Source organism: Strix aluco, chromosome 1 (assembly GCF_031877795.1).
Source record: "Strix aluco isolate bStrAlu1 chromosome 1, bStrAlu1.hap1, whole genome shotgun sequence".
NCBI lineage: Eukaryota > Metazoa > Chordata > Aves > Strigiformes > Strigidae > Strix > Strix aluco.
In genome coordinates this window covers 39788050-39806505 of record NC_133931.1, presented here as the reverse complement: position 1 = coordinate 39806505, position 18456 = coordinate 39788050, and the positions used below count along the sequence as shown (strand labels likewise).

At 36.8% G+C, this 18456-nt stretch overlaps 1 protein-coding gene across 2 annotated transcripts in view; it reads left to right on the top strand.

Moving 5' to 3' along the window:
* NKAIN3 (sodium/potassium transporting ATPase interacting 3) overlaps positions 1–18456 on the top strand; it is a 398856-nt gene that overhangs the window by 293493 nt on the left and 86907 nt on the right. For both annotated transcript variants that reach the window (XM_074818528.1, XM_074818518.1), the window contains exon 4: positions 14249–14446. In XM_074818528.1, the coding sequence (XP_074674629.1) occupies positions 14249–14446 (198 nt within the window). The remainder of the gene's footprint in view (positions 1–14248; positions 14447–18456) is intronic.

Here is an 18456-nt window from a genome sequence, read left to right as displayed (position 1 = left end):
TTATAACATTATAATTGTTTCTATGACGGTGAAAGTCATGTCAATTTAATTATATCAATTTAGCTGAAATAGTACCACTTTATGACCAGGCTTTGGCTGTGGCAATCTGTATGTTTTAATTCTGTGTGATTTACTCATGCTGTGTTAATAGGAATTTTGTGTTTTGTCTGGATTTGGGTTATTTTTTTGCTTTTTGTTCTTGAGTTAGCACAATCTACATGAATAAAGTTCTTAATCTTAATGAGATTAAAGGTTGTCCAAAGAATTGTCTCTGCCAGTATTTAAAGTGAGCGGGAGCAATCCTCCTTTATTTAGAGCTTTTTTCTCTTTTCCTTTAGTAAGAGAGGTCCAAAGAATTTATTCTACAGGCATAATCCATGTATAAAGTTTGTCAGGTTTTATGATTTTTATTTCAGAGAAAACAAACTGTTTGCTTTTTTAGAAATTAGGTGTTTTGTAGAGAGCTGTCTTTTGTTGGTTTTTTTTCTCACTTCTTCTTGGCCTTTCTGAGATGCATACCTTAAAATTTAAAAAGTTGTGGGAGGGATTGTACTTGAATTGAGTCTAAATCATACAGCGGAGATGGTCTCCTCACTTCTAAGGAAGTGCACCTTCCACAGAAGTAATCAGTTAAGCTAATCATAGCTATAGAAACATCCTTTTGTTGACAGGACCATCTGTATAACCTTGTTAAGGTAATCACAATAACTTTATTATTCTATCACAGCATTAGTGACTTAGACTAACAAATCAGACTACCACAACTTTTGAAGAATATAGATATTTTTCCAAAAACATAGGACAGTGAATTTTAAAGCAGAAATGTACTAATATAGGAAGAAAAAGTCATGCCTCCACGAATCATAATGCTAGCATTAGAAGTTGCCCTCATTTGTACCACTATTTCATTGCTCTCATTATTTAGTATCACCTGAATGTACACTATTCTGTAAGTACATTCCAATAAAGCTCATTTTGGGACGTAAGAGGGTATCATTCCATGAATGCCTTGCGGTTTAATTGTTTCCTTTCTGCCAACCACTACTTAAAATTACTTAACGTGTAAACATGTTAACGCCATAATCTGTTTATGATATTTAGACATTTTTTCCTACTTTTGTCAATCTATAATCTAAAGTCTCACTTTTGATTTAGGAATTTAATGGTGACCTTAGAAGATATCACTGACTTACAATGACTTCAGCAGATGCTCATTCTGCTATCAAACAGGAGAGATAGCCATATACACACACATACATAAACTGTGTTTATTGGAACCTAAATCAGTGGAATTATTTATTAGAAGCATAGAATCATAGGATGGTTTGGATTGGAAAGGACATTTAAAGATCATCTAATCCAACCCCTCTGCCATGGGCAGGGACATTTATCACTAGATCAGGTTGCTCAAAGCCCCATCCAACCTGGCCTTGAAGACTGCCAATGATGGGGCATCCACAACTTCTCTGGGCAACCTGTTCCAGTGTCAAATTTCAAGCTACACCAACAGAGCATCCAATCCACTGTGCTGTTTCTGAAAAGAAAGCTGAGCAGTTTGGTTGGTCATAGGATTAGGATTTCTTTTCCACAAATATCTTGCTTGGTGGTTTCCAGCACTCAGAAACCCACAATACTCCCAACAGGGAGAATTTGCTGGGAAGTGAACGGCAGCTGTGGACTTACAGATCTGAACTGCAGCCCACAGATTTTACCTCTCTAAAATACAGTGCAGTAAAGTTAGCACGATTTTACAAGACTCGTGCTTTCTGAACTATACCAGTAAAAATAATTAAAGCTTCTAATTTTTTTTTTCTCCCAAGTAGAAGCGGAATTTAATAATGTGTAACAAGTTAATTGTAAAGTTTTTGGAATCCTTTGGAAACCAAGTAGCTTTTATCAATATGTTTTTTACAAAGAAACTCTGACCAGATCACTAACTTCAGGTTAGATAGTTCAGTAAAATCATGCGAGGGGGGCATTTTAAAGGTGACATCTCAAACATTTAATTTTTTGTTTCAAATTTGGACTGACTTGAGTAATGACTTCATAAAATTGTGAAATAATCGTAATATTTCTGTATTTCTGTAAGAAACAGACCAGTAGAATTATACAGTAACATATTCTATATTATGTTCAAAGATGTGAAATTAGATCAGATCTCCCCTTAGAAATTTTCCTTTTCATGCATTTCTAACTAGGCCGTATTCTTTGTTCAGAGATAAACCTTGAGACATATGGTCTTTTTATTACTGGTGTTTAGTACTCTTACTTTGGAACTGTGTTTTCAGCTGAAAAATTGCTTCCTTCCCAATGCATTTAAAATGAAACAGAATGTGAACATTCATGGGCTTTTGTCTAGATTGTTTTTTTCTTTTTCATTAGGATATTTTAATTTTTCATGTTTGGGTCTTTACTGTGTAATAGTTGCTTTTCCTGTTGGCAAGACAAAAATTCAGAAGTAACAACTTCATTTTTTAAAAGGATTAGCAAGTTCAGATGCCTGCAGATGTTTCTGTTGTTTACTAACTTGCAAAACTAAGTACTCCCTCCCCACAGTGTTCTGCATGCTGTGCAAAGACATACCTGATTACAGTATATGGGTGGCTTAATGCCCTCCTTGTGCTTGCATGAGTAATTGTATTTTTTTAAGAGAAAACATCAAGTTGGAGAATCTATTTTGATTCCAGACAGGAAAGCAAAGTTTAGTGGAGGGCAGTGAAGGCATATCTGTTTCCTAGATGTGCATGATGTGCCTTTATAGGTACACACCTGTAGCCATCCTGACATCTCAGATCTTTCTGCTTTAGACCAAAGTGGTGTGTGCTTCCCTGTCCCAGAGTTAGGTTGAAAGGGATCTAATTCAAAGCTGTCTGAAGGTCCTGAGGGTCTGTACTACCAGTGGATGCTTGGCTGTATCGCTACTATGCAACTTAGATTTAAAACCAAATCCATGAATGTGTAGATGTTAAGACTTGCAATGCTATAGGCGTGAAGACATGAGAGTTATCTAGAAGTACCGAGAGGGGGTAGCATTTGGTGAGATTTTTCCCATCATGTTTCCTGATCCCTAGCCCTGTTAGACAACATCAGAATACACCGTGCTGAGGCAGCTTTCCTGGGCAAGGCTAATTTCTGTTCTTCCCCATGGCTACTGTCACCTAAGCTGACGTTGCTTTGATGCCCACAGACATGCAGCCTGCGCCCAACCGGCAAGCAATTAAAGCTGACCCGTCCCCTCTCATGCAGCCAGCCCTCAGCAGTGCTGTAAGAAGTAAAATTGTTGTTCAGTCTCTGTCTCTGAGAAGAGGCAATTACTGAAAGAGCAGCAGTGGGGAAGTCTGCAAGGGCCAGGGAGCAATAAGAGGCAGGAAACTTTCTCCCATCCTACTTAATATCTCCACATCTCGAAATTTCCCTGCTTTTTCCTATCTACCCTCTCCCTCCAGACATGCTTAGTGCTGAATTTGGCTAAATCTTTGCTATTAAGTGCACAGACATTAGCTGGCTACAAGCAAGGAATAAGCTACATGTAAACAACATCTACTCTCTTCATGCTCCTCTTCCTCTGCCAGACTAAAAGGGAAAATCACATTTAAAACATATTCTTAAAATAGCAGCAGTTGCACCTGACAGTGACATTAACATCCACTACAGTTACCTGTAGGCTGTTTTCACAGACTTAACTAGAGTTTTACAGCAAAATATGCCACGTGTTTGTTCAAGGAAACCTTCCTCTGTGCATCATTGTGCTACACAACTCTGTAAAGGACATACTATACTGAAAAGAAATTCTGTATTATATGCAAGATGTATACAATTAGGCTAGTAAGGATATACTCACATGTTCTTTACCTTTCACATCCTTTTTCTCTCATCTTTGTTATTGCCTTTCTTGCTGGCCCTAATCCAGCCAATATATGTAGATCCCTAATGTCAATAGGATGCTTGTTGAAATTAAGTAACATACGTGAATGCTTGTTGAATCAACTCTGTAGAGTTCTTTCTATGCAGACTTTCAGCTGCCTTCTGGAGTCACCCTGACATCCTCATATCACTGTTTTTAAAACCAGTTTTAAAAATAGAAACACTTACAAAGTGAAAATGCTAGTTATATTAACAATTACTATTATTTATGCAAAGATTAACAGTCTCCAAAGTGTATTGGATTTTGTAGATACTCAGCAGCTTGCAGAAAAAGGTCTCATATTGGCAGTTTTGATTTTTTTTTTCCTCAGACAAACTGAAAATTCTTTTTATATTGTATTTGAGGAAACTCTTTACATAGTAGTCTTGAGTTTGTATTCAGTAAGTATGTAAACTGTTGTTAATATTACTTGTCCTTTTACAGTTGTGTCCTGCTGTCATTCACAACTCTATCAGTCTATCTAAAAGTTGATTATTGTTCTTCCTTTTGTCTGTTAATATTATTTCAAATTTGACTGTGAAATGAAACTATCATTTCAAATATCAATATGCTCTTACATCTTTGCAGTGGCCTCATTTTGTTCTCATTTATTAGAGCAGGATATATTAAATATTGCATGATGAAGGATTACAGACAAGTCTGTGATGTTAAAGAGTGAATGGATCATTACGCTTCTCTGTGGCTTTATTCATCTCTTAAAGTGACCAGATTTATATAACATCTGTTAACGGGACCATTAAGTAATCCACCTAGACTTGAAGTTCTTAACAGAGTCTTTTATAGTTCCCTCTTGAATTAAAAATACATTTCTGGGGAACATATTCAACCACATTGATTAAAGGAACTTTAGTGAGAAATTTCTTCAGAATGAAAAAAATATAAGTAGACTTAGCACCTCACCAATTTCCTTTGACATGACAAACATGAATTTATCCAAAAGTTACTGGACACCATCAGAACCTTCTGATTAATCTCATCAAAGGAATTTGAGAAGTTTGATTATCAGAAGTGTAGACCTGCTATAGAGCAAGTATGTCAGAGAAAAAGCAGTCCTTGTTCCTGAAATAGTCTTCTGGAAATCTGAAAATTACTGGAGGGGACAAATGAAAACTCTCTATTGGGTGAATGTCTGTGAGAGTTATTGAGGTTTGGAGGTAGATTAGGCTGCAAATTCAATTAATCTGATTAAGGCCAGGGTACAGTGCATTCTTGAAGGACAATATTAATGCTGCCTTCTTTGACCACGGTTGACAATTGTTCTCAGGAAAGCACTGCTGAGTCATTAATTTGTACAGGTAAATATAAATATATGTATACTTGTTTTATATATTTGTGTAAATATATAAATATATGCATATTGTGTATACATAAATAAAATACATGGTATACATATATTTATATATTTACATAAATACATGAAATGCTTTAAAGAACCTAAAATGTGGACTAATGCCTATAATCAATCTGAAATTAATAATTAGATAAATCATATTAACTGAGTTCTGATACAGCAGATTCTCTTTTCCATAGTGCTTCACTTATTCTGTTAGGAAAGGGAGGATTTCAAATTTTATCTCTGACCTTAAAGTTTCTATAGGGAATGTCTTTGCTTTCTTAAAAATGTGTATCAAATTCTTTTTGGATTCTGAGTCTTCAGAAGGGCTTTGGCGGTGTCGATACTCACTTCTTGGCAATCTGTTAGTGGCAGACAGTTTTATTCAATGATGAACTGTATAGGAGTTCACTCAAAAGATGCTGTGAATTAGCACATCCTTCTGGTTACCCTTTGCACACACTCTAAAATAAAAATTAGGATCACCAGACAAATTCCACAAAATCATGCAGTTTGATTTAAATATGAATAAAATTGGGTATTCCTTATGACCTCTGTTTTTTAAGCTTTTGGGGTGCACTTGGGTCATTTGCTTTGATCAAACAGTTAAAAAGCAGTTGGTACTTTCCTATACCCTAACAGATCCATGATTGTCCAAGATGAAGAACCATGGCACGTTGTGCACCGGATATTTGTGATCTGAACTGGTGATACAGATGCTTCCCATCTAGATTCCAGGAGCCCAGCTTTAAGAAAAGCAGCAAATAATGCAAGTTACAGCACAGACTGGAAGTGCCAGCAGTAGGGCTCATGATTTTTGAGGGTTTTATTCTTCAGCTCACTTTCTTGTAACAAGCCAAACGTCTTATAGTAATCCTATGTCCCTGAGAATAGAGGCTTTAACAAAAATGCTGAACATAACCAGACTTGCCATAAAACAATAAGAGCTGGCAATATTGTAAGCAATTGCATTGCTTCAAGCAAGCAAAGCAGAGAACACAACAGCAGTTGCTTAAACTGGCCTATTAATCTTTAAAAGTGTTCCTGGATGCAGGTAGGAACATTCTGGTTAGTCTCAAAAGAGGGAGTTATTTTTCTTGTCGGAAAATTTAACATTCAAGTGAGTTTTCAAAAGTCTTTTTATGGTGCTTTTTAATGTCATCGGAGTCTGGTACAGACCCTTAAATTTAGGACCCACTCTCTCATGCATCTATTTCCAGAGTAGCATTTATTTCCTTATATAGCAAGAGATGTTATGGTATTCTTATAGTTGGGACAGAGAGACAGAGCACAGAACCCACCAGTAATTAAGGGAATTATGAAAATTAACTGTACTATTATTGTGACATTGTATTCTTAATCATGCCTTTATCCCCATTCTTTGTCTTTTTTCACAACCACTGTTCACAAAGTACAGTTATTTGTATAATAACAAAGTTGAATCATGTTTTGGCTAGAGGCTACATTGCATCTGTTCCTCATACTGGATTATGTGGGCTTTCGGCACAAACTGTGTCTCCTATTTGCATACATTTCCTAGTAACGTTAGAACTAAAATGCCAAGAAAGGGTTGGTTTTGCAGGATTTGTCACATTAGGGAGTCCATGGTACAAAAGACAGAGAACTACAGAAGAATGAATAGTTTTAGCGTGATCAAGCCAGGCCAGATCTGTGCATTTTAAGTGTAGAAATCCAGTCCCCATCAACATTGCAAGAGTCTTCTAATAGGTATGTACTTCCTTAACTGGTGTATTTGTCAAATCCTTAGAGGCTGTATACGGTGGTGAGGTACTCAGGCACATGAGTATGATCATTTCTGCTTTGGGTATCAATAAATAGAATATTACAGAATAGTGCAGGAAGAGCTTTCTATAGCTGTTTGAGGCAGCTTATCTTTGAGGGAAGGTATGTTGGTGACAAATTTTAATTTTGGGATATTAAAATGTATGCATAAATCCGTAGGGATCTCGGCAATTTCATTTAACAACAACAACAACAAAATTATAGGTTAAAATGTTCTTGCTGAGACTTGTAAGGTCCCTTCCAACCCAAACCATTCTATGATTCTGTGATTCATATGATTCAAATGTTCATAGTTTTATGAACATTTTATACAGATTTTTTTTATGTCCCATAATTAGAACTTTTTCATATTTATCTTGTGTACCAAGACTTTTGCAAGCTTTCTTTTACTTTCCTGACTCTCTGCCCTGAGAAGTTTTCCTACAGCATTTGTGCTGGTGTCTATATATGGCCTGCCAATGATGTTTCTAGTTCTTCACTATTACAGTTACATTTCAGTCTTGTCTTGATTCTTGATTCTTCATTTCAGATTCTTCAAATCAGATATGGCTTGAGTGAGGGATACACTAATCTGTACAAACCCTTGACTGCACAAACCCGTATCCTATTCCCAGTCCTCAAAAACTTGAAGCAGTGCTCACAGTTTGCTATCAGTCCAAACTTGTTTTGTCTCATACCTCTGGATTATCAGAGGGAATAGGTGAGAGCAATTTTCAAACTAAGTGCTTGGCTTAATCACATGTCAAGGACTACATCGAAGCACAACAGCTCTTCTGGGCAGTCATGACTTTGTGCTCATGTTGAACTTCCTATGACGAGTAAGACTCATATTGATCCAATCACCCTGTCTCATGCCATTTTTTCCTTTGGGCTTCGAGCTTATTTCTGCCATACTGTGGTACCTCTCTAGGCTGTTTCTCAGACAGAGAGACTGCCACAAAGGGGAGGTAGACCAAGAAAAAAGCATAAGCCATGGAGCTGGGATTTGAGAATGTATCTGAATATTGCCAAAGATCAGAGCTCATATTTATGGGCCACAAGTTTCAGAAAACATCCCTTCCTTGCTGGTTCTTATGACTTATTCTTGTGACTAATACTAACACTGCATGAAGAAGACAGCAGTATACTTCTCTTGTTGACTTCTTGCCTTCTGGCTTTTTAAAGACATTCCACTTTGCTAGTAAGCTCAGTAAATCTAATTTTAAAATTGCCTGTTTTGCAAGGCAGGAAACAGATCCCTGAGCATGTGGCAAATTAAGCAACGCAGAGGAACTATTTTTATCATTCAGGTAGATCATGTCCCTGTTTTTCAAATAGATTTCCAGAACTTATTTTTTTCACTTTTTAAAAATAAAATAAAATCTGACAACACTCTTTATAGCCCAATGAATAGAAGTAGTAAAAGAAGAAGATGGTACTGCCTCACTCATACATCTTTTTTTGGGCAGGGGGTGCCTGTAGCCACAGGGTTAACAAGGGTTGCAGTGTAGATTGATTGGGAAAAAAATAGATTAAAATCAGTGCAACTTTCTAACGATAGTTATACTTGGTACAGGAATCCTCTCCTGTAGTCATGGTGTGATGTCATGGTTACAGAATTTGCTCAGTCTGTGAATCTCTAATCTCAGTGAGTGGGAACCATGAATCTCTAACCACACCACCCAAAAGCAACTTTGACTCTTTATCTCTCTTAACCACTCTCAGCCTGTGATGCTGGGGTTACCTCATGATCTATGCCTTGATACTGTGAATTTTCTCTTTTACTGGTAATTAATTTAGGTGTATCACATAGTTCCTCTGGGTTAGTGTACATTGGGTTTGCAAGCACAAAGAGATGAATTTGCTAGGTCTTTCTGTCAGCCAGTTCAGGCAGCTGAATAGTCCCAATAGAGTCAACCCATAAGCTTCAATTTAAGAATGCTTTTCATGTAATTTCTTCACCAGAGTGCTCAGGATGAGGACAATATATTGACTTGTGTTATATTATCAGCAGCCACCTCAACATAGAGAGCTTGCCTGGAAGCAGCATGGTTCATTGTTCCATCCCATTAGCAGGAATGTCACAATTATTGAGTGGCCTACCTTCAGTCTCTAGCTCATGGGACAGGTAAAAATCATCCGTGTAACACTAAAGCAGAGTTTAAATTAAAAACAGAAAAAAAAAAAAAAAAAAAGAGTCAATAGTCAATATTCAAAAATTATCATCCCAATCAAGACAGTGTGAGAGCTAGTAACACAGGTTTCCCTATTTGCCAATGGACTTCATGGACTTCTTCAGTATTATCTGCCCAGGCCTTCAAAACCAATTTGTTCAGCAGTAGTGAGAGTAGATGGAGCGGCACTGGTCACATGCAGAGCAAGATGGGATCAGAACCTGTGGTTTCAGGAAATAATAGGGTGGTGAACTAAGGTTATGCTGCCAATGGGGGTCTTTGGCTAATAGCTGATACTCATGCTTCAAAGTACTTCTACAATTATAGCAGGTTCTGTTAACACTGGAACACATCATTTGTATCTAATGAGGATTAATGTCTCCTCAATATCCTTGATATTAGATACTAAGGATGTGCGTGTCCCTTGACCATGCCAACACCACTGCATCTTAACTACAAGCTTGGGTGTAGGGAATTACAAGGAAATCTACTGATTTTTTTCCTAGCATTATGCATATCATCTTTTATTACCTATTGACCAGGTGTTTGATTGAAGATCTTTTCTCCTCACTGGTAAAAACAGAAACTGGGTAGCAAATCAGAACTAAAGCATCCTTGTTGCTCTTAGGAAATGGGATGGGAATATTTATTTGCCTCAGCCTAATTAATGTTCATTTATAATAAGCATTATAGTATGAATCAATAATATAAAAAGTGTTAGGAAGGGCTAGGTACCACACAAGAAACAATAAAGTCAAGATCTCTAACATTATGCTTTGACAGCCCATTGTGCTCTTTCACCTTTCTGTGAAATTTCGAATGCTGACTGCTGTCTCATGGAGGAAAAAGTCCTTCTCTTCCACCCCGCTCAACACACTGTCTTTGCTACAGTTTTCCTGAGTGTATTTTTCTGATACTAACAAGGAATGAAAGAAATATAAAATAGCCTGTCATAAAGCAGAAACATAAGTGAAAAAAAATATTTCTGCAATGCATAATCATCATGTCACAGCATTGTATTTGTTTGTTATACAAGGCAATCTTGGTGTGTTGGTTGTTTTCCTGGAGTTTAGTGACTTTTTTTCTTTACGCCTGGTGATTTCAGTTAATCTTAATTTCTCATTAATTTTTTGTGTTGTTGCTATAGGCACTGTACATAAAGTATACACAAATAAATGAAAGGAACATCATTCTTACTATTGCTCTTTAGTTTTAAAAGAAACTGATATGCTGTTATCTGTTAAAATTTGTTTAGATTCACCACCTGAAAATAGAATCATAAAATCACAGAATGGTCTGGGTCAGAAGGGACCTTCAAAGATCATCTAGACCAACCTCTTTCATCTAGACCAGATTACTCAAAGTCCTGCCCAATAGAAAATGTCCACTTCAAAGCAAATGTAGAATTTAAGCAGATGTAATGAAATTAAACATCATCTCCAAGCACTTAGAAAACAGTATTATTGGGATTTAAAGGGATTACATCTCACCTAAAAGAAAGTACCTTGCCATAGCAATGATTTCCAATAATGATCAAAATTAATCCTTGGGCTGACAGCCAACACAAATCCTCTACATAGTTTAAAAGCTTAAAAAGCCATAGACAGTTAAGTGGGACTCTACATCAGTAGAACCATGATTATTGGGCTGATCCTACTCTCAGGAACAAACTTGTTATCACACACTGGAGTATTGCTTCAGCGCTGACTGAAAAAATGAAGAGTAGGACATAGGATTACCCTTCTCTGTGTCACTTCCATAAATCCCACATGATTTTCCTGGAAGTCCTATTATCTGTGTTCTGCCCACTTCTCATCTATGGCATCTGTCTGAGATGTTACCAGCTGAGTAAGATGTTCACCTGCTGAGGTATGGAATCAGGATCAAGACATATGTTATGAGTTTGAAGCTCAAAAGACAGCAGTTTTCCATCCATGATTGAATTTTCAATTGTTAAATGACTTCCAAAGAGACTACTTGAGATCTCTTGTACAGAGTCTAAAACTGAGTCTCTTGCTATGAAGCAACAGTGTTCTTCTATAAGAAATAAGCAGTTTAAATTACATCACCTGCTGAAGATTAAGTGATTTATATGCTTTTGCCTAGTGATTGCTTATGACATTGGGAAACAGTACATGATCTATTGAAAAACTTCAAGTATCTGACTGTACTTTCCAAAAGAATTCTAAACTTTCATTAAACATACAACTGAGACTAAGCCACTTGAGCAGCAGCTTTTCCACCATGCACAGGGTTTCCAAGCACTGCGTTCACAAATACTGTAACACTCTCAGAAGTTCACTGATATTTAAAACCTGTACACTCAGGCAAAGACTTCTTGAATTTTCTAAACCTCTGTAAATGACAATAAAGATACAGGTTAATTTTTTAACGCCTGGCACATTCGACTCACTTTATAGATTAAAAACCTCCAAGAAGTTAGAGAGGATTGTGCTTCAGATGCTGAAAAAAAAAAAAAAAAAAAAAAAAAGAATTGATTTTTGTCAGGCTTTCTTTTATTGATTGGCAGCTTAACATTTATCAGCTCAAACAGCTCACAGCTGCCATTTTGTGAAGTGATATTTTAGAGGTCAAGCTAATGCACCAGGTGGTTTTGTTTGCATTTCTAAAACTGATCTTTGCTGGGCCATCATTATCCGCTTTTACCTGCTTTGAGGACTCAGGACATATACATAGAGAAAAGTAATTATGAAAAGCTCTGCTCCCAGCCTTTATCCATTGTTTCTGAATAATAATCTTTTTTAAAAAAGCAGCAAGTGCTGTGATGACATCTCTTTTGTATTTAATCATAGAATTTTAGCTATAATATTGCTGTTTACTTCTTTCACCAGAAGCCTTGAAATATGGACATGACCATCTAGTTAAGCATCTCTAAACATGACCATCAAGTCAAGCAATTCTTTTTAATCGCCCCAAGAACCAAAAATGACAGTATTCCAGAAATGAAAGATTTTATTTATAAGAGATGTTTGTACTAACTGCATTCCAAATTCTTACATTTTAAATGTGTCGGCAACATTTATCAAGCTGTTTCCCTATGCAAACTCACCATTTTACTGTGCCATTGGCTGTGAACTAGCCAAGCACAAACACTGAAACAGGACATAATAATAACTTAAAGACAGAAAAAAAGGAGAAAAGAACCCTCAAGAGCAAAGAAAGCTGTGACACCAACACCACAGACATCACAATTTATTCCCACAGTTGTAATAACAAAGCATTAGTTTGCAATATTTGAAATACACTAACCCACATGGTAAATCCATATTCCTAGTCGGCAAAAACTTACTGAAATAGATGAGAGTGAATATGTCTGTGCTGCTTGACAAATGGCATTTCTTACAGCTGACAATTGTTAAAAGCACTTGATAACACTGTGCAAACCCTGGCATTGTTGTACACAGAAAGCCTCGGCTGTTTCCTATGACTATATATTTATAATTATATTTTCATTAAACTGAATTGTCTGTCAGTGTCTGATTTCACAAGTCATTTTCATATTGCTGCTGAAAATTTTCTAAACCAGTATCTAGGAATGACATGCAAAGTCAAAAGAAAAATGCCTCATCAACTGTCAGTAATGCTCCAGCAAGTCTACATTTTAAGGGTAAAGAAGTTATGGAGAGCAAAACAGCAGATCACAAAGGCAGGTTTCTTACTGCTACCTAGCTGTAACAGAGACTGGCAGGATGTAATTCACCTGTTAATTTTCAGGTGTGGCCAGAATAAAGGCAGTTAACAGAGGAAAACAACAAGAGGACACTTGCAACTAGAATCTGCACCAAATGTCCTTTTGATCAGGGTGAAAATAAATGTCCACAGACATACAGGACAGATTTTCAGAGTGGGATGCAAAGGGCAAATCAGTGTTACAGCAGTGCTCACAAACTGGCATGTATGGAAACGGGGTTGTTTTGTGGGCATACAGCTGACAAATTTGCACATATTTTTTATAACTACCTTGGAGTTGAGAATGGGAAACATGGAAGTGTAAATCTGAATTAGTTATTTAAAGTAACAGGACAACTCAACTCTCATTTCTCCCCAGTGAGGAAAGTTTTCTTTTGCATTTAAATGTCATCCATTCAACTTAAGTGTATTTTACCTGAGCATGACCTAAAGACCTAAAGCTGTTGTTAATTCAGATGAATTTTCTTGTTTGTACTTCATAGATAAGCTGTTAGAAAATTTTTACTGCGTTAATACATTTGCTACTTTCACTACTCCAAGTGGAAGTGGGATGATGTTTGCTAAAATGCACAGACATTATACATACTGTGTGGGTTACAGTGCAGCCAGTACCCATTAGGGTAGATTTAAGGCCTTATCAGACAAGCTGTGGTTGAGGCTGAAGATGATTTGAATGAAGAGAAGTTATTGCTTATATTTTAAACCCAGATCAGTTCACAGAAACGTGTTTCTTCACTAAACTGAGAAAATGGTTATCTGGATGGGGGGCAGAGGGGAGAAAAGAATTCAGGGTGTTTGGCTGGAGACAATATTTCATTTGCCTCTTTGGCAGCTGGAACAGTCTGCCTGGCTGTGGTCCTACTTAAAATAATAGCTATAATTTATAGTTAATATTTTAAATAAATGTGGTGGAAGTTTGTTTTAGATTGTCTCCAGTACCATGACATGGAACTGTCTCTGTTGCCTGTTAAAAACATTAACTCTTAAGTGATATTCTAAACAAGTAACAACAAAATTGCTCTTCAGGCTGTAAGTCAATGGAGACATAGGATATGCACTGTGTTTTGTACAGTATCTGGTACAACAGTTCTTCTCCCAGACAGAAGCTTCTATGCATAATTACAAAATAAACAATAAATGTTTGCAATTTCTTCTCTCCCCTTTAATGGCCTAATTTCATGTTAAAATTACTGGAGTGAGGGGAAAGGCAAGTTATTATCTCATTTTCCTTACAATAATTGAAAACATCTTTTATTTCCCTCACTTTACCTTAAATAACACAAAGTTAGAGGTTTTCTCACTTTTCCCCTCCCTGTCTCCTAGGAAACTGATCTCATGACCTTTAACATCTCAATGCACCGCTCTTGGTGGCGGGAACATGGGCCCGGCTGCATACGAAGAGTGGTACGTCCTTCTGCCCCTGGCATCCTAGAGGATTACTCCTATGTCTCCGTGACAGGCTGCATAATCGATTTCCAGTACCTAGAGGTCATTCACAGCGCTATCCAAATACTCCTCTCCGTAAGTTCCAGTTTCTTTTTGTACTCGGATTCTGGCAGTCCTTTTGCATGCAGCCTGCTGCTGTTGGCCGTCTCTGTCCTGAAAGGGGGATGTAGTAGTTGATGAATAGCAACACAGATTTTTAATTGTATTTTGAATTAGAGAATGATATTCATGTAATTAAAATGTGCACTAGTCTTTTCTTTCCTTATGTCTTATAAAGCTCTGTCCCCCAGTCTGGCCTTTGCTGGGATAGGTGAAAATAAACTCGAGTTTTTGGCTCTCATTCATTGAGACATGTACAGCAAAGGAGAGCAGACTTGTCCAAAATTAATTTGCCTAAAACTTTCCAAAGTTCACAATTAATGACGGTATTTATTCAGCCCTGAATGTAGATATATTTTACATGATACATGACTAAGTTTCTTCCCAAAGTGAGGTGTGGATGTAACACTTGAAAAAGGTCAGAGGAGTATTAGGAATTGAAGTACTCATTTATATTGAACCATATTATTTGTTCTTTCCTGGAATTCTGCATTATCAGAATACTCTACATACCAAAATGTGATCCACATTTTGTAGTTCCAATATCAGTCAAAAACTGCAAATATAAGAAGTCATTATAAAAAGTCTGCAGTGCAGGTAAGCTCTGGGGCTGGATAAGTTGCTTTGGGAGCAACAGCCCAGTCTTGGCCACAGTCTTTCCTCACTCCAATGGCTGCTTCTGCTTGTGTTTAAAAGGTTGTTTGGCATGAGCTGTGTGTGAACTTGTAGAAATGGTAGATCTTTCTCTACATAGCTGTGTGTAGTACGTAGCAACCAGCCCACCTCAAGTGGGTGCACATACGTATGATACACCACAGATGTCCAGACCTATTCTGAGAACATAAATGCTCATGGCTCAAGGTCCTAACCATGACCACCAATGCTTGTCAGACAGTGGGAGAAGAGATTCGGTCTGCAGTCCACACCTACTAGTCAGGTGAACTCATTGGTCCGAGCCACCAGAAAGGCTGGATATTCCTCGTCTTTTCAGTACTTCGGGCTGTTTTACTAACTGACCAGTAAATAACTGCTGCTATCAGAGTAAAAGGGATCTACAGGATAGCTCTCACTCATTAGTTTAAAATTATTTTCAAATTTTAGTTTTTACATTTTTTCAAGATAAGGACATTTCTCTTTTGAAAGAAAAATATCAGTGTATATGGTTACATCTATCATCTTGTCCAACTGTCTAAAATAAAGTAGTCTAAAAGTTCGAGATAATTTCTCTGCATTACTAAATGCCCTTTGGAAGATGCTGAGTGCTTTTTCCTTGCCACTGCTTTTAAACAAAATTTGATAAACTTAAATCTTACAGCAGTGATTAATGAAATTCCACTTGACAATCCAGGTCTGAATTAGTGGTCTTGGTTAGCACACCAGTGACATCACATGCACCTACACAAGCCATTTGCCTGTTCCTGGTCTATCAGCTTCTCAGGCACCAGTGACATCACAAGTACCTACACAAACTGTAAGACAGCAAAGACTTGGAGTCAGGATCTTTTCCAGTGAGGACAAAATCACTTCTCTTGAGATCCAGCCCTGTGTATATCAACATGCATTATAATGTTTCTGTGAAAGCAGACCTTGCAGAAGAATTTTGCACACTAGATCTGGAAATCTTAACTGAATGCCACTTCCTTACTCTTGTGGGGGCCTGGTACTCACAGCAGGTAGCTTCTCCCTGAGCTCTCCATTTGCAGCAAATTCCCCTCAATGCAGAGTCGTTCACTGCTTCAGTGAGCCTGTACAAGGGAAACTTAGGTGTGGTTCATTTAAAGAGGGAAAACCATAAATATTTCCAATACTTTCTCACTTCCATAACAAAAAAATTTCTTGTTAGAAATTTTTCTAGAATTTTTGTGATAAATTTAGAGTTCATTGGAAATACAGCTGGCTGTTGAAATCAGGAACTGTTTTCTTCTGCACTTATCAGTGCAGTGCAGTTCTGGTCAAAATTTACCAAATGACAGGAACACAATATTAGAATATTAGAATAATAGAATAAAAACATTTAGTATGTACAAATTAAAAGAAATCTTAAAATGGAAAAGTATAAAAATAATGTAATAATTATAAAGCATTGATGTCACAGGCCTTCCCTTTCTTGTGGAGTGACCAATTGCCTGGAACAATCATAAATAAATTCTGGATACAATTCATTGCAAGTTCAAAATGTGCCAAAAACTTACAAGGCTTAACTGTGAATTAAATAGTTGCCAGTTTCAGATACTGCTTTTGACTGATACACACAACATTCAAATTAAAATCCCATACACAAAGAAGGTTTTCCTCAAGTCTTATTATCTTGCTATCCCATCTGTGACACGTTATGATTAGCATAGCATGAGTCTGTACTTCAGTTTCCATTCTGAATTGTAATTTCAGCTTGTTTAATTTACTGTCAGACAGGACAGAAGTCACCACTAGATTAACAGACTTCTTGCAGTTTCCTCACATTTTCTGAGTACTGTTGACCTGAGGAAGTTTCCATTCATTTTGGATACATAACTGCTTTCCTAATTGGGGTATGAATTTCAATTGTTAGTTAAAAGGTCATTGAGGTTCTTTTTACAGTACTGAAGAATTGTAGATCAGAAAATCCTTTTTTTTATTTTCCTAGTAGCTAGTCCTAAAAGTAGCCTATTCCTTTTTGGACCTTACAACCTACTTAATTTTCATAACATTTTTATGTAGCAGTAGTAGCGTAACAAACCATTTTACAGTGTAACAAAAACTTTATTGGCATAACAAATCATTTTATCATGCTAACCTTTGTCCAAACGACTGGGAAGGTGAGCACTTCCATTTGGTAGGGAGTTAGAGCCTCTGTAAGAAGAAATCCCTCCAGGGGTAAATATTGGATACCTGTAGTGATATATAACTCACTAGCAGCAGTTCTTCATTTTTGAAAGCTGACTTTTTATTGAAAATTTTTTTTAACTGGTATAAAAATTTTTATATGCACAGAATGCTGCAGCTGTGACTACATTAGAACGTGCTTCAGGGAATAGGCTTGACAGTCATTTATTTAATTCTAACACAGTAAGGCTCTTTTTTTATTTGTTTTATAGTTGTTTCTAAAAAAGGTATCTTTTATTGGTGAAACAGTAGCTTTGTATGTCATCCTGATTCTGGGTGGCTATTGTAGTGATTGGGAATTGAAGGTATTAAGCATTTCTTTAAATTGGGGGAAAATCAAAAGAAATATGGGAGTGGGATGCAATTAATAGTAAAGAAGAAATATATTTAAATTGTGTGTTTAAAATCTACATTTATTTGATGCGTAGGGCATATTGCAGTCAAAATGGTCACAGTTTAGCAACTTTGAGAAAGACCATTCATACAGTCTTTTTTGTTATTTGAAAATAGATAATGCACACTGAGAAGGTTAAATGACAGGTAGACACTGGTTGTAATAGCCTGAGATTTAAAAAGTTCTCCAAGTGATTGCAGAGAGTTTTCTATTAGACTCTGAACCTAATATCATAGTAATCTACACTGTCAAGCAGAGACATCCCCAAGCTAGGTTTCACCAAGATAGCTCTGGAATTAGCAGCCGTATAACTTCATCAGTACTGCAAAAGCAAAACAAATTAGTTTTGGCAGAGTGACAGGCTGACACAACTCAACTGTTCTGGGGATGGGAGCTACTATCTTCTCACAACATTTTGTTGCACAAGGTGAGGTTAACCAGATTTCTGTCTGGGTCTCATCCCAGAGCCATACCTAAAATCTGCAACAGGGAAGGAGGGAAAGAAGGAAAGAAGGAAAGAAGGAAGGAAAGAAGGAAAGAAGGAAAGAAGGAAAGAAAGAAGGAAAGAAAGAAAGAAGGAAAGAAAGAAAGAAGGAAAGAAAGAAAGAAGGAAAGAAAGAAAGAAGGAAAGAAAGAAAGAAGGAAAGAAAGAAAGAAGGAAAGAAAGAAAGAAAGAAAGAAAGAAAGAAAGAAAGAAAGAAAGAAAGAAAGAAAGAAAGAAAGAAAGAAA